General features: G+C 46.2%; 1 protein-coding gene across 2 annotated transcripts in view; it reads right to left on the bottom strand.

Moving 5' to 3' along the window:
- rgs7b (regulator of G protein signaling 7b) overlaps nucleotides 1-17,184 on the bottom strand; it is a 298,641-nt gene that overhangs the window by 116,595 nt on the left and 164,862 nt on the right. For both annotated transcript variants that reach the window (XM_078405059.1, XM_078405060.1), the window contains exon 3: nucleotides 4,834-4,930. In XM_078405059.1, the coding sequence (XP_078261185.1) occupies nucleotides 4,834-4,930 (97 nt within the window). The remainder of the gene's footprint in view (nucleotides 1-4,833; nucleotides 4,931-17,184) is intronic.

Here is a 17,184-nt window from a genome sequence, read left to right as displayed (position 1 = left end):
TGATCTTTAATTGCCTAGAGAGAATTAGATTGATTTTTAGCAGCTTGACAAAAATTAATTATGATGTGTGATGTGCCTAATTAGAACTTTAAACTTTCATGGACCTTTTGGGGAGAATGAACCCAAGCTGCAATTAACCATGACTGTAGCACCTGCTCGTTCCTCTGGCTAACCTTTACCTTGGTTTTGCATGTCACACGCTGTGAGTCATTTCCATTGCTTTCACTATCCTCACAGCCATCTGTGCTGCTCCAGTTCTAGCCTCTTGCTCATCAGCGGGTTCCTTCACAGCCACTGATGGCCGGAGTTGCCAACTCTGCCTTCATGTCTTAGTACCTGGGATGGCAGGACTTTCATATGAAGAAAGACTGCATAGACTAGGCTTATACTCGCTGGAATTTAGAAGACTGAGGGGGGAACTTATAGAAACATATAAAATTCTTAAGGGGTTGGAGAGGCTAGATGCGGGAAGATTGTTCCCGATGTTGGGGAAGTCCAGAACCAGGGGTCACAGCTTAAGGATAAGGGGGAAGTCTTTTAGGACCGAGATGAGAAAACATTTCTTCACACAGAGAGTGGCGAGTCTGTGGAATTCTTTGCCACAGAAGGTAGTTTTTTTAGGTACGTGAAGAGGAAAAAAATAGTCAAGGCAAATGTGGGTCCCTTGAAGACAGAAACAGGGGAATTTATTATGGGGAACAAAGAAATGGCAGACGAGTTAAACCGTTACTTTGGATCTGTCTTCACTGAGGAAGATACACACAATCTCCCAAATGTTCTAGGGGCCGGAGAGCCTAGGGTGATGGAGGAACTGAAGGAAATCCACATTAAGCAGGAAATGGTTTTGGGTAGACTGATGGGACTGAAGGCTGATAAATCCCCAGGGCCTGATGGTCTGCATCCCAGGGTACTTAAGGAGGTGGCTCTAGAAATAGTGGAAGCATTGGAGATCATTTTTCAATGTTCTATAGATTCAGGATCAGTTCCTGTGGATTGGAGGATAGCAAATGTTATCCCACTTTTTAAGAAAGGAGGGAGAGAGAAAACAGGTAATTATAGACCAGTTAGTCTGACATCAGTGGTGGGGAAGATGCTGGAGTCAATTATAAAAGACGAAATTGCTGAGCATTTGGATAGCAGTAACGGGATCATTCCGAGTCAGCATGGATTTACGAAGGGGAAATCATGCTTGACAAATCTACTGGAATTTTTTGAGGATGTAACTAGGAAAATTGACAGGGGAGAGTCAGTGGATGTGGTGTACCTCGACTTTCAGAAAGCCTTCGACAAGGTCCCACATAGGAGATTAGTGGGCAAAATTAGGGCACATGGTATTGGGGGTAGGGTACTGACATGGATAGAAAATTGGTTGACAGACAGAAAGCAAAGAGTGGGGATAAATGGGGCCCTTTCGGAATGGCAGACAGTGACCAGTGGGGTACCGCAAGGTTCGGTGCTGGGACCCCAGCTATTTACAATATACATTAATGACTTAGACGAAGGGATTAAAAGTACCATTAGCAAATTTGCAGATGATACTAAGCTGGGGGGTAGTGTGAATTGTGAGGAAGATGCAATAAGGCTGCAGGGTGACTTGGACAGGTTGTGTGAGTGGGCGGATACATGGCAGATGCAGTTTAATGTAGATAAGTGTGAGGTTATTCACTTTGGAAGTAAGAATAGAAAGGCAGATTATTATCTGAATGGTGTCAAGTTAGGAGGAGGGGGAGATCAACGAGATCTGGGTGTCCTAGTGCATCAGTCAATGAAAGGAAGCATGCAGGTACAGCAGGCAGTGAAGAAAGCCAATGGAATGTTGGCCTTCGTAACAAGAGGAGTTGAGTATAGGAGCAAAGAGGTCCTTCTACAGTTGTACCGGGCCCTGGTGAGACCGCACCTGGAGTACTGTGTGCAGTTTTGGTCTCCAAATTTGAGGAAGGATATTCTTGCTATGGAGGGCGTGCAGCGTAGGTTCACTAGGTTAATTCCCGGAATGGCGGGACTGTCGTATGTTGAAAGGCTGGAGCGATTGGGCTTGTATACACTGGAATTTAGAAGGATGAGGGGGGATCTTATTGAAACATATAAGATAATTAGGGGATTGGACACATTAAAGGCAGGAAACATGTTCCCAATGTTGGGGGAGTCCAGAACAAGGGGCCACAGTTTAAGAATAAGGGGTAGGCCATTTAGAACGGAGATGAGGAAGAACTTTTTCAGTCAGAGAGTGGTGAAGGTGTGGAATTCTCTGCCTCAGAAGGCAGTGGAGGCCAGTTCGTTGGATGCTTTCAAGAGAGAGCTGGATAGAGCTCTTAAGGATAGTGGAGTGAGGGGGTATGGGGAGAAGGCAGGAACGGGGTACTGATTGAGAGTGATCAGCCATGATCGCATTGAATGGCGGTGCTGGCTCGAAGGGCTGAATGGCCTACTCCTGCACCTATTGTCTATTGTCTATTGTCTATTGTAGTTGAGGCCAGTTCATTGGCTATATTTAAGAGGAAGTTAGATGTGGCCCTTGTGGCTAAAGGGATCAGGGGGTATGGAGAGAAGGCAGGTACAGGTTACTGAGCTGGTAGATCAGCCATGATCATATTGAATGGCGGGGCAGGCTCGAAGGGCCGAATGGCCTACTCCTGCACCTATTTTCTATGTTTCTATGTTTTTACACAAAAATGCTGGAGTAACTCAGCGGGTCAGGCAGCATCTCTGGGGAAAAGGAATAGGTGACGTTTTGGGTCGCCTTCTTTGGATCCGGAACATCACCTATTCCTTTCTCCTGAGATGCTGCCTGGCCCGCTGAGTTACTCCAGCATTTTGTGTCTATCTTCGGTGTAAACCAGCACTTGCAGTTCCTTCCTACACACTTAGTTTAGAGATAAAGCATGGAAACATACTCTAAGAACAGATGGTGAAGTTGGCCGAGTCGTGGAGAGTGAGGAAGGGTAACAAAGGGGACAGACAGCAAGATTATAGATCAGTTGGAAATTTGGTGGAGAAATGACAGATCAGGACCTTTTGGATTTTTATTGTGGGAGGGTAGTCCTGATGACTGGTCTTAACCTGAAACGTTGAATAATCTCCCCCACCCTCCCACGGATGCTGCTCAACCTGGTGAGTTTCTCCAGCAGTTTTGTATCTGATTCCAGATTCCCAATGATTCAATTATACTTTATTGTCACATGTACCTAGGTACAGTGACATTCTTTGTTCCTCAGACTATCTTTAATTGGACTTTACTGGACTTGCACAAAACGTTATTCCCTTTACCCTGTACCCGTACACTGTGGACGGCTTGATTGGAATCGTGTATAGTCTTTTCAGTGACTGGATAGCATGCAACAAAAATGCTTTTCATTGTACCTCGGTACACGTGACAATAGTAAACTAAACTAAGCTAAATGCAAAGTACGTAAAGTTACAAAAGTACATACAAAAGTACATATCAGAGTCCCGATGGTACTTCTTTGTTTTCAGTGGCCCCCCCACACCGCCCCAGGCCCTCCTTGATCTCGGCGGCATCTACCCCCCTCCTCCTTTTTCTTGGCGCCCCCCTCCCCGGTCCCTCCTTGTCCTCAGCGCCCCCCCCCCCCCCCCACGGGTCACTCCATGTTCATGGCGGCACCCCCATCTCCCCCCTCCCACCCCACCCACTGGGTCCCACATCTGCCGTCTCTTGTGCCTCAGAGATTCAATCTCAGCGCAGGCTGGTGTCAAACAAGGTGACAACATCACCCAAACCTCCCCCGCTCTTTCTCATCACAATGCTGCACATCATCTCCAAGAGCTTTTTGCTGAAGCGTGCTAATCCACAGACCATATGTTCAACCCACATCATCTCCACTTCACACTCAAGGTCACTCTCATTTCTGTCAGTGGGCTGATGTGGACAGACTGCCAGTTTAACCAGTCTTTGTTTTCTCAGCTCCAAATTGTTGGTGACCATTTCACTGAAGGATTGGAGCCCTGCGCTCAAACATCTGCAAGCACCAGAGTGCATAGGACAGTACATCACATGAAAGAGTCCTTCGGCCCACAATGTTTGTGCTGAACATGATTCCAAGTTAAACTGATCTCATCAGCCTGCACATGATCCATATCCATCCATTCCCTGCACTTCCATGTGCCCATCTAAAGGTCTCTTAAACACCACTATCGTTCTGCCTCCACCACCACCCCTGGCAATGCGTTACAGGCCCCCACATCTCTGTGTAAAAAACTTGCCCCGCACATCATTAAACATTCCCCCTTCTCACCTTATAGCCATGGCCTCTAGTGTTGGACATTTCCACCCTGGGTAAAAAGGTTCCAACTGTCTCCCCTATTTAAGCCTCTCAGAATTTTATTTACTTCTATCAAATCTCCCCTCAACCTCCGATTTTCCAGAAAACAATCCAATTCTGTCTAACCTATCCCTGTAGCTGAAAGCCTCTAATTCAAAGAGCACTCCGGTAAAAAATGCATACTTCCAGATTCAGGGACAGTTTCCATCCAGCTGTTATCAGGCAACTGAACCGTCCTCTCACCAACTAGAGAGCGGCCCTGACCTCCCATCTACCTCATTGGATACTTTCGAACTATCTTTAATTGGACTTTACTGGACTTAAAATGTTATTCCCCTTTTGATGGGTTGATTGCAAACATATATAGTCTTTTCACTGACTGGATAGCATGCAACATAAAAGCTTTTCACTGTGCCTCAGCACATGTGACAATAACAAACTAAACTGAACTGGTTCCAGTGCACAGTCTTTGCGTCTGTGATGGTAGTTGTCACTAACTTCTCCATGTTAAACCGACATCAACATTACTTAAACAATAAAATTCGCATCTTACCAGAAAATACACTGGGAATCTTCGACAAAAAACTTTTGACTGTCCGGATTGGAATCCCATTTTTCTCCTCTTGCATTCGTGCTATGACATCTTCCATCTGCAACAAAACGAGACGGAGTGCTCAATGTGATAGTTGTGCTGCCCATTCCTTGTGCATTATTAAAATGGATTTTGAGGCAGCATTACACCGATCAGCCAAAACATTCTGACCACTGACAGTCAAAGTGAATAACATTGACTATCTTGTTACAATGGCACCCATCAAGGGGTGGGATATATTAGTCAGCAAGTGAACAGTCAGTTCTTGAAGTTGATGTGTTGGATGCAGGAGAAATGGACAGGAGTAAAGACCTGAGTGACTTTGACAAGGGTCAAATTGTTATGGCCAGACGACTGGGTCAGAGCATCTCTGAAACGGCAAGGCTTGTGGGGTGCTCCCAGTCAGCAGTGGTGAGTACCTACCGACAGTGGTCCGAGGAGGGACAAATCACAAACCAGTGACAGGGTGTTGGGCGCCCAAGGCTTATCGATACGTGAACGAATGCTATCCCGTCTGGTCCAAACCGACAGAAAGGTCTACTGTGGCACAAGTCACAGAAAATTTTAATGGTGGTTATGGGAGGAATGTGTTACAATACACAGTGCATCGCACCCTGCTGCGTATGGTGCTGCACATGGAGGACCAACAGCATATTAGGCAGGTGGTCATAATGTTTTGGCTCATCAGGTCATATTGTTTTGGCTGATGGGTGTATTTCCTTGTTCATTAAAGAAAGGAATTGGCTTGCCATCTCCATGTGAATTAACTTTATATTTGTTTCAAGGAACAGCAAGAAAAACCATGGAGTCGTTAACAAAAATGTTTCATTTATTATCCACAAGGGGATAAAAAACACCATTAAAAACAAATATTTTTGATCCTTTCGCAACTTGGAACAGCTTTAACAGTATTTTTAAAGTCCCCAAAATGTGTATCACTTTGAAAAACAAATGCCTGGCTGAGTATACACACTGTTATATACACTCACTGCTTTGCTCGTTATACATGGTACTGGATGACATTTTTGATGCAGTAAAAAGATTTTGTTTTGTGGTCAGGTCAGATATTCCAGAAACAAACTTTAAGGTGAGCATCCATGAAATGATAAAGTTGTAAGCCGGGGATCTGTGAGAACCAGGGAATTTAATGAACTCTATTTGTTTGAACTACTGCACTGGGCCCGATGCTTGCCAACATTGGGCTTCTTCTGTTCAGCACCAGGAATGACTGACATTCTGTCTGCTTGCGTTCAGAGTCTTTTATGGAACCCAGTTACGTAGGTCATCAGCCTTCCTGGAGCCAGCTTTTGCAAGTTGCTATGATGATCTGCCCTTTTGGTGTCTTTAATGATGTGTAGATCAACAGTCACTCTTCATTCAGCCTGTCTGGAGCCGATTTTATTCTTTTATATAAAGCGTTTGTTTATCTTACCTATTTTTAAATACGTCTCAAATCTTTAGTCTGAAACTCGCTCCAAGTCAAATAACCTGCTTATTTATGAAAATTGTCAGATTGCTTGCCCAACATCCAACACTGAACAGAAAGATCCTGCTAGTAAACATTGAGAAGACCAAGGCCATTGTCATCAACCCTACGATAAATTCCATTCCCTAACGGTCAACTCAAAACCTATGTAGAATCAAGGAACTGCAGATGCTGATTAATACACAAAAGAACACAAAGTACTGGAGTAAATTATCAGGTCAGGCAGCATCTCTGAGGAACATGGATAGGTGACATTTCGGGTCGAGAACTTTTTTAGGGGGTTGGGTGGGGGGGGGGGGAGAAAAAAGCTGGAAAAGGGGAGAGGCAAGACAAAGTGTGGCAGGTGTGGCCTGTGGCAGGCAAGGGGGTAGATTTGATAGCGTGATGGTGGAACAAAGGTCAGAGATAAGAGCAGAAGTTGTGAAACAGGTTTGCAAAGTTGTGTATCGTGATGCCAGAGGGAGGAAGGTAGCGGGGTGGGGGAGGGGGGGCGGGGGGGGGGGGGGGCGGGGGAGGTGGAGGGGAGAGATTGGTGGGAGTCCAGGTTAACTCAAAACGTATCTCTGATGAGCAGCTGAGAAAGAACCAGCCAATTAGTAACCGGGGCAAAGTTGTGACACCTAGTCCAAGCCATCACTAAAATGCCTCATCTCCATCTCACTGACCTGCCTTGGGTTATCTGCTGCTCGAATCTTCAATCTACATTACAACCAGAACTTGACCACTCCAATCCACTCCCAACCTGCGTCCTAAATCACTCCAAGCTCAGTTCATAAATTCATAGGTTCCAGGAGCAGAATTAGGCCATTTGGCCCGTCAAATCTACTCCACCATTCAATCATGGCTGATCTATCTTTCCCTCTCAACCCCATTCTCCTGCCGTCTCCCCATAACCCCCGACACTCTTACTAATCAAGAATCTGTCAATCTGCGCCTTAAAAATACCCATTGACTTGGCCTCCACATCCAACCGTGGCAATGAATTCCACAGATTCACCACCCTCTGACTAAAGAAATTCCCCCCTCATTCTCCTTTCTGGAGATGCAAAAGGTACGAACTTCATTGGTCAGCCCTGTGCGTGCCCGCTGGCATTCACTCCCAGTTAGTCAACAGCTCAACTTTAAAATGGCCGGCTTGGTTTTCAAGTCTACCCATGGTCTCACGTCTCCCTGTTGCCAATCTTCTTCAGCCCCACAACTTAGTGAGAGACCCGTGCTCTTCCAACTCTCGTCTTGAGCATTCCTGAATTACATCACTCTATCAATGGTGGCCTCGCTATCAACTGACAAAGTCCTATCAAGACACCCAGTTCCTTCCTCCTCCTCTACCTTCTCCATCTGCCACCCAACCCATACTTCACTTCCCCCATTTTTCATTCCCCACCCCCATTCCCACCATCCCTCCCTCAGGTTCTACATATCACTCCACACCTTCCCTCCTTATCAGATTCCGCTATTTGCATCACTTTTTCTTCTCCTCCTACCTGGATCCAACTATCACTTGCCTGTCCTTGCTCCACCCTTTCCCCCCACCTCCCTCTGCCACCTATCTCCCCTCTACTCCACCAGTCTGAAGAAGGGTTCTGACCTGAAACGTCTTTTGCCCATTTCTCTCCACAGATGCTACCAGACCAGATCAAGAAGCAGGTAATCGAGAACCAGAGGTCATAGGGTTAAGGTGAGGGGGGGATAAATTTAATAGGTACCTGAGGGGTAACTTTTTTTACACAGTGCGGTGGGTGTATGGAACGAGCTGCCAGAAGAGGCAGTTGAGGCAGGTACTATCACAACGTTTAAGAAACATTTGGACAGGTTAGGTTTTTAGAGGGATATGGCCCAAGCATGGGCAGGTGGATTAACGTAAATGGGGCATGTTGGTCTAAACTGGTTAATCCTTTATTTCTTTCACGAGGGCTCAACACTTTACATTTGAGGGTCTTCAGGTTCCTCCATGTTTCAACAAAGTAAAAGCTATTGTCGACTAACATAGCAGAAAGTATCGCAGAAAAAGTGGGGTTACACTAAGGGGAGGAACCTGGTGGGGAGGGGGATCACTGAGAATGAAGTTCAAGTTCAAGTTCAAAAACACTTTATTTGTCCCTGTGGGGCAATTTACAAAGGCACGTAGAGTAGTACAAATACTATTGGTGGGGGGAGGGGGGGGGATTAACAGGGTGAGCAGTGGGACAGGGGTGGTTGGGAGTTGAGGGGCTGAACAGCCTTGGGGACAAAGGTTGCCCTTCTCCTCTGTGTCCTACAGCCTGGGCAGTGAAGCCGGCATCCTGAGGGGAGCCACTCAAACGCAGAGAACAGGACGTGTGAGGGGTCCTGTAAAATCCTGCCAGCTGACCTTAGCATCTGCTGGTCGCATAGGGTGGAGAGGGCTCTGACAGGGAGTCCAGTAATTTTGGAGCAGACTTTGCAGCCTGCGAACGATGGGGGAGCCCAGCGAGGCGGGCCGCTGAGAACGAAGGAGGAATCTGGCAGGGTGCCAATGGAAACGAACGGGAGAGCCAATGGGGAGTCTCCGAGAATGAAGGGGGGACTCGCCAGAGGAGGGGGGGGTCGAGAATGAAGGGGGGACTCGCCAGAGGGGGGACTGAGAATGAAGGGGGGGACTCAGCAGAGAGGGGGCTGGGAATGAAGAAGGGACTCGGCAGAGGGGGGATGATGGGGGGACTCGGCAGAGGGGGGACTGAGAATGAAGGGGGGACTCGGCAGAGGGGGGGCCGAGAATGAAGGGGGGAATTGGCAGAGGGGGGACTGAGAATGAAGGGGGGACTCGGCAGAGAGGGGGCCAAGAATGAAGGGGGGACTCGGCAGAGGGGGGTGGTCGAGAATGAAGGGGGGAATTGGCAGAGGGGGGATGGAGAATGAAAGGGGGACCTGGCAGAGGGGGGACTGAGAACAAAGGGGGGTTGGCGGTGGGCCTGCCTGCGGCCACGTACAGCAGCAGGCAGAGGGTAGGACTGATCGGTGAACGTTTGTAACTTTGGTGGTGCCAGAAACATGACGACACTTGTGTGCTGTCTGGGTGTGATCTGCAAGTACGATTGTACCAGGTTTTATGCAAAACAAAAGCATTTCACTGCACCTAGGTACATGTGACAATAAATTATCATCGATTTGAATTGAATCATTAAATCACAAAAACAAATTGCCTTGAATAGTACCGCTGTACCTAGAAGGTTTTTCACTCAGAGCGCACATTTTAGCACAGATTCCATCTGAACAAACATTCATACTGAGTCTCTCACTACTCCCCAAAGCAACTAGACCATTGCAGCATTATGCAAGGAAAACAAGGTTGAGAATAATAGCTTCAAATATTTATGTAGCACTGCTCTGATTGTTATTTCAACATTACATTAACCTCTCCAGTCTCTGTCGAGGTAAGCGTGCCCCACCTGTGACAATTCTAATCAGATTTTTATTGATAACAAAACTGATATTAACTGCAAGAGACAAGAGCATTTACTGCAGCATGTAACTATCAAACAGCCATTTTACTGGAGTTTTAGTACAAGCTGTTGGAGGAATTCAGCCAACTTTAAATCTTCAAAACGTTTTTTTAGGCAAAGCTCTGGTTTCAAAGATGACTAGTTTCCTCTTTGTGGCTTGTCGGATCATACAGTCATAGAGCTACACAGCACAGAAACCGGCCCTTCAGCCTACCTTGCCTATGCTGTCCAAAATGGCATACTGGGCTAGTCCCATTTGCCTGCATTTGGCCCATAGCACTCAACCCTTTATTTCCAGAGGTAGGTACAAATGTTTTTTAAAAGTGATAATTAGTTTCCTTTGGTAGTTCATTCCATATATGAACTACCCTCTGAGAGTAAAAAGGTTGTCCCTGATTGTACTCAATACCACTCCCAATGAAGGCAAGCATGCCAAGTGTCTTCTTCATCACACTCTCCATCTGACTCGCACATTTCAGGGAAACGTGCAGCTGTGCTCCCAGATCTCTCTGTTCTGCAACACTCTCCAGGACTCCACCATCTTGAGTCCTGTCCTGGTTTGTACACAGCAAAGTGCAACTTCTCATTGATTGGTGAGATGATCGATGAGCCCAATGCAGGGAACAGCAGACTCTTCCAAAGATGGGACAGGGGGTGTCTGATGGTGCAGTAGAAAGGTGTGCTCCTTCCACTATTTATGCAGGGCTCCGTGCCTTGCAAATGCATGGACTCAACAGCATCATGAATGTTCCCAATAAAAACATTTCCCAAAAGAAAATCAGCAATACTGTCATTACGCTCTCCATCATTCTCATAAAAAAATGTGAAATATTGTGAAAAATTTATTCCCTCTGATTTCATAGATGACTAGTTTCCCTCTATTCAGAGCACTGGATACAGCTGTTTTTTGTAGATAATCTTACCATGATGTAAATATTATATTGTTTAAATATAAATCCACATTTTTGGGAATGTTTTGCAACAACAAAAGAAATGACAAAGCTCGAAAGCTTCTAACATCGAACATAGAGGAGTTTAATTATCATGTAAGGGAATTCATGACACGAGGGGCTACAGATGCTGAAGTCTGCAGCTAAATACAAAGTGATGGAGGAACTCAATCTGAAGAAGGGTCCTGACCAGAAACATTGCCTATCCATTTCCTCCACAGATGTTTAGTTTAGTTAAATTTAGTTTAGTTTAGTTTAGTGTATTATTATTGTCACAAGCATCGAGGTACAATGAAAAGCTTTTTTTTAATGCACTATCCAGACTGCGTAAAGACTGTACATGACTACAATCAGGCTGTCCACAGTGTACAGATACAGGATAAAGGGTATCATGTTTAGTGTAAGATCAAGTCCAGCAAAGTCTGATTAAAGATAGTTTGAAGGTCTCCAATGAGGTGGATGGGAGGTTTGGACCGCTTCTTAGTTGGTGAGAGGACAGTTCAGTCTCCTTATAACAGCTGGGAAGAAATTGTCCTCGAATCTGGAGGTGTGCGTTTTCACACTTCAATGCCTTTTATCTGATGGGAAAGGGGGAAAGTGGGAGTGACTGGGGAGAGGACTGGTCCTTGATTAGTCTGGTGGTCTTGCCAAGGCAGCGTGAAGTGTAGGTGGAGTCAATCGAAGGGAGATAGACACAAAATGCTGGAGCAACTCAGCAAGCCAGGCAGCATCTCTGGGGAGAAGGAACATGTGATGTTACAGGTCGGGACCCTTCTTCAGACCTTCCCTTCAATGGAAGGGAGATTGGTTTGCATGATGGCCTGGGCTACGTCCACACTAGCTAGCACGGTCAATCTGAATCTGAATGTGAATGGATGGAACTGAACAGTGCAATAAAATAACGCGTGACTGCTCAACGGGATCGGGCCGAGTTTGTTGCGACAACACTACCTGAAGTGCTCGACCCTTGACACGGCGAAGGTAGCAATTCTGATCTCTTTAATTAGCCTTCCTACACATGTTTCACTGGTTCCTCCATTTTGCTAGCACACACATGATCAATTGATCCACGAGCAAAACACTGTTCATGCCTCTTCTCTTTGGGAGCTAATTATTTTATGGCACACTTGTGATTTTTTAAATATATAAAAAAGGAGACAGAAAGTCATGCGGCTTTAATGATTTTAACAGCTGCATGGTGCCATTCTGCTCATTAATGCCCAGCATGCACGATGTAATTAGTGGTAGATGAATATATGCATTTATCAGCAATGTAGGAGGCAAAGATAGTTTTAAAGCCAAAGGGCCCGTCATGACATTCAATCCATTTCTAATTCACACCTCACACTCATTTACATTGTAAATGTTAAAGCAAGATAACCTCAAATAGGCACAAGGAAAATTACACAGATCCAAGATCTGTTGGCAGCAGAGTAGCGCAGCGGTAGAGTTGCTGTCTTATAGTGACAGATACCCAGGTATGATCCTGACCATGGGTGCTGTCTGTATGGAGTTTATACGTTCTCCCTGTAACCACGTGGGTTTTCTCCAGGTGCTCCTGTTTCCTCCCACACTCCAAAGACACAGGTTTGTACGTTGTGTACGAAAGAACTGCAGATGCTGGTTTAAATCAAAGGTAGACGCAAAATGCTGGAGTAACTCAGCGGGACAGGCAGCATCTCTGGAGAGAAGGAAAAGGTGACATTTTGGGTCCAGACTCTTCTTCAGACTGACGTCAGGGGAGGGGGCGGGACAAAGATAGAATGTAGTCAGAGACAGTAAGACTAGTGGGAGATTTCAGGGGAGGGGGCGTTAATTGGCTTCTGTAAATTGTAAATTGTACCTAGTGTGTAGGATAGTGCCAAAGTATGGGTGGTCACTGGTCGGCGTGGACTTGATGGGCCGAAGGGTCTGTTTCCACATTGTATCTCTAAACTCCAAAGTAAAGACGATGATAGAAGTTGGAAATAAAGAACTGCAGATGCTGGTTAATATGCAAGAGGACAAAGTCCTGGAGTAACTCAGTGGGTCTGGTTGCATCTCTGGTGAAGATGGATTGGTGATGTTTCTTCAGACAGATTGTAGGGGGAGAAGAAAGCTGGAAAAGTGGAGAGGCAAGACAAAGCACAGCAGATAATAGGTCGATGCAGTGGATGGGAGTTTTTATGACAAGCAGATGGATGGTCCCCTTTATCCCCTCCCCCCTCCCTTTCCTTTCCCTGTGCCCCACCTGCACCCCCACCTATTTCTCCCCTCTCCCACCAATTTCCTCCTACTGTTTTTGTTTTTTCCTGAATTACAGTAAAAACAGTACATGATAGGGTGACAATTTTATGCCCACCTTAATCACCGTCGTCCCTTTGGTGCTAATGGAAGCTTCATTGAAATCGGTGTTATATTTTAAAAGTTATTCTCATTTTAAAGTTTAAATCTATCTCCTAGGGAGGGAGGGGCAGGAGGGAGGGGCAGGAGGGAGGATAAGGGCGGTTGAGGGGATAGAGTGGTGAGAGGGGAAGGGGGATGGGGAGGGGAAAGGGTGGGAGGAGGGGGGAAGGAAGGGGGGGAGGGGAAAGGGTGGGAGGAGGGGGGAAGGAAGGGGGGAAAGGGGAGGGGGAGAGGGGAAGGAAGGGGGAGGGGGGAGGGGGAGGGGGAGGGGGGAGAGGGGAGAGGGGAGGGGGGAGAGGGGAGAGGGGAGAGGGGAGAGGGGGGGAGGGGAGAGGGGGGAGGGGAGGGAGGGGGAGGGGAGGGGAGGGAGGGGGGGGAAGGGGGGAGGGGGGGAAGGGGGGAGGGGGGGAGGGGGGGGGAGGGGGGGAGGGGGGGGAGGGGGGGAGGGCGGGGAGGGGGGAGGGCGGGGAGGGGGGAGGGGGAGAGGGGGCTGCACCAATACAGGAGAGGTTTGGGCCCAACAGGTCCACTTGTTCTAGTAAGACAATAAAACACTCTCGACTCTTGATTAAATTGCTGACCTTCTATCCTGAGACTCTACCACTAGCTCTGGGCTCTCTACTAGATTACTCTCTCCTCCCAATCCTAGTTGTCCCAGCTATGCCTGTAATTACCTCTCTTTCAGCTCCCCACTATTTTCCAGAACCTAAGACGCCCACAGAAAAATGGCCAAGATTGCAGAGCAACTGCTATTGCATTGACCCAGAGAAGAATGTAGATGCTATAATCTGGAGCATAATACAAACTGCCGGGGGGATCTCAGTCAGTCAGGCAACATCTGTGGAGGGAAATGGCAGATGACGGTTTGGGCTTGAGACCCAACACTTAGGCGAGAGAGAGAGAGGTAATGACTGAGCACCCACAGCCTGGATAGAGAATTTTGAAATTCCAGTTTTATTTAAATCATTAAGTTCTCTCTTCGCTGTGGATGAACATTAACATGTCACGTCAATGGGGCGGCACGGTGGCGCAGCGGTAGAGTTGTTGTCTTACTGCGCCAGAAGCCCGGGTTCAATCCTGACTATGGGTGCTGTCTTGACGTAGTTTGTACCTTTTCCCTTGACCGCGTGAGTTTTCTCTGGGTGCTCTGGTTTCCTCCCACATTCCATAAACATGCAGGGTTTGTGGGTTAATTGGCCTGTAAATTGCACCTAGTGTGTAGGATTCAAAAGTGGGATAACATAGAAATAGTGTACAGGTGATGATCAATGGTCTCGGTGGGCCGTTGGGTCCGATCCCATGCTGTGTCTCTAAACAGCAAAATGCTCATATCTCATCCAGACTGGAGGTGACAAAAGTCGAAATAAACAATTAGTTTAAATTTAGATGCTGCTTGATCTTGCACTTTATTAAATAGGGAAAGCTAAAATTATATTTACTGAAGTCTTAGTGTACAAACCACTGTGCGAGAAGGTCCAGCGGTAAGTCGTATCCTCCTACTGTCCTTTCTCAATGTCAGAACAGGAAGTTAGTGTGCTGTTTGTATCCAGTGGTGATAATAAGCTGTGGATGATTGCTTCCACTGGGACCTACTTTAATTAGCTGTGCAAGCAAAGAAATCCAAACTGCATCATCACCTGTTCATGAAGGTACTGTGAACATGGTAGCAGGCAGACAGAAGGGAGAGTCATAGTCAGAGTCACACAGCGTGGAAACAGGCCCTTTGGCCCAACTTGCCCATGCTGACCTACATGCTGTCTTTGCACTACTCCCACCTGCCTGCCTTCAGCCCATATCCCTCTAAACCTATCCTATCCATGTACCTGTCCAAATGTTTTTAAATGTTGCGCTTTTATCTGAGGTACCTCTAACCGAGGTACAGTGAAAAACTTTTTGTTGCGTGCTAACCAGTCAGCAGAAAGACTATACATGATTGCAATCGAGCCGTCCACAGTGTACAGAGAGAGACATGATACAGGAAATAATGTTTAGTGCAAGATAAAGTCCTGTAAAAGCAGATTAAAGATAGTCCGAGGGTCTTCATTGAGGTAGATAGCAGCTCAGGACTGATCTCTAGTTGTTGGTAGCATGGTTTAGTTGCCTGATAATAGCAGGGAAGAAACTGTCACTGAATCTAGAGGTGTATATTTCACACTTCTGTATCTCTCACCTGTTGTGAGAGTGGAGAAGAGGGAGTGGCCGGGGTGAGACTGGTCTTTGATTATGCTGGTTGTTCTGCCACCATATTGGGGTTCAGCAATATAATTGTTTGGTGCAATAAACCCACTTGCTGAGACTGGATTGTTATGGCTTGCTTACGCCACTGGGTGTCAGCGCATACAAGTAACAAAGAACTGATTTGACCACGTATTTTTCACTCTAAATGCTCAATTTTACAAAGTAATATGGCCTAACTAGTGTGACATCCATGTCAGGAAATCTGAATACTTATTACTTTACTAAGTTCTGCAAATTCACAGCAGTCACGTTCTGAATGGAATCTCTTTAAGGCAAAGTGCTGATTCAGAAATTACAGCTCTTTTTACAACTTTATGTTCCTATAACCCATCGTTAAATCAAAATTACCTTCAATTCAAATTCATTTATTTTGATTCATTTATTAACCACAATTCAACCTGAGCTACTATCTACTTCATTTGAAACCCTCATATTATCTTTGATCGGACTTTACCTTGCACCAAATGTCATTCACATTATTCCTTTTATCATGTGTCTGCACACTGCGGACGGCTTGATTGTAATCATGTATTGTCTTTCTGCTGACTGGTTAGTTCACAGCAAAAGCATTTCACTGTACCCCGGTAAACGTGATAATAAACTAAACTCGAACTCAAACATGAGCAATTGTATTGTAACTTGATCGGTCACACAAAGGAACAAAGAATTTATACACACATTGCTGTTTATCACACGTTCCAAGTCACACACCATGACATCTGGTCTATGGTGCTGCAACGCGTGTGGAGATGGCTGATTACACCAATCTGGGGCTGATTGACTCTATGACTCTGTGAAAGGAACAAAGAGCGTGGAAGCAGGCCGTTCAGCTCAACTTACCCACGCCGACCAATGTGCCCCACCTACGTAACCTACCTGCCTGCATTTGGCCCATATCCCTTTAAACCTATCCTATCCATGCACCTGTTTAAATCTTAAATCTTTCCTGCCTCACCTTAAAACTATTTATTCACAAAATGCTGGAGTAACTCAGCAGGCCAGGCAGCATCTCGGGAGAGAAGGAATGAGAAGGAATGGGATGCTGCCTGACCTGCTGAGTTACTCCAGCATTTTGTGAATAAATCGATTTGTACCAGCATCTGCAGTTATTTTCTTATATCACCTTAAAACTATGTCCTCTGGTTCTTGGTTTCCCTACTCTGGGTAAAAGATTCTGTGCAACTACCCTATCTATCCCACTCATTATCTTGCACACCTCTATAAGATCACCCCTCATCCTCCTGCGCTCCAAGGAATAAAGTCCTAGCCTGCTCCACCCCTCCCTATAGACCAGGCCAGCAATAATGAATCCCATTTTCTAGCATTTGACCACATCTTGACGAGTTGAGTCTTGATGCTCCTCAATGTGGTCAGAGAACCTGCCTCCACCACGCAATCAGGCAAGTCACTTTGAAGAGAATTACTATTACGTTATAAAGAAACACAGCAGTCATTTGCACTAAGCGCAAAGTAAGGTCACTAAAGCATAGGAGGATGAGGGCCTATCTTACAGGGGTGTACAAGATCATAAAGGGAAGAGATAGGGTGAATGTTCATTATTTTACCAAGAGTAGGGGAATCAAGAACAAGGGGACATAGGTTTAAGCTGATAGGGGAAAGATTTAATAGGAACCTGGGGGGCATCTTTTTCCATACAGAGGGGGGGGTGGGTACATGGAACAAGCTGCAAGAGGAGGTAGTTGAGGCAGGTAATATAACAACTTTGCAAAAGCACTTGGGATAGGTACTTGGATAGAAAAGATTTGGAGGGATACGGGCCTAACCTGGGTAT

This window comes from Rhinoraja longicauda, chromosome 9 (assembly GCF_053455715.1).
Source record: "Rhinoraja longicauda isolate Sanriku21f chromosome 9, sRhiLon1.1, whole genome shotgun sequence".
NCBI classification, from domain to species: domain Eukaryota; kingdom Metazoa; phylum Chordata; class Chondrichthyes; order Rajiformes; family Arhynchobatidae; genus Rhinoraja; species Rhinoraja longicauda.
Note: the sequence above shows the minus strand (reverse complement) of the source record. Positions and strands in the feature narration are given on the sequence as shown.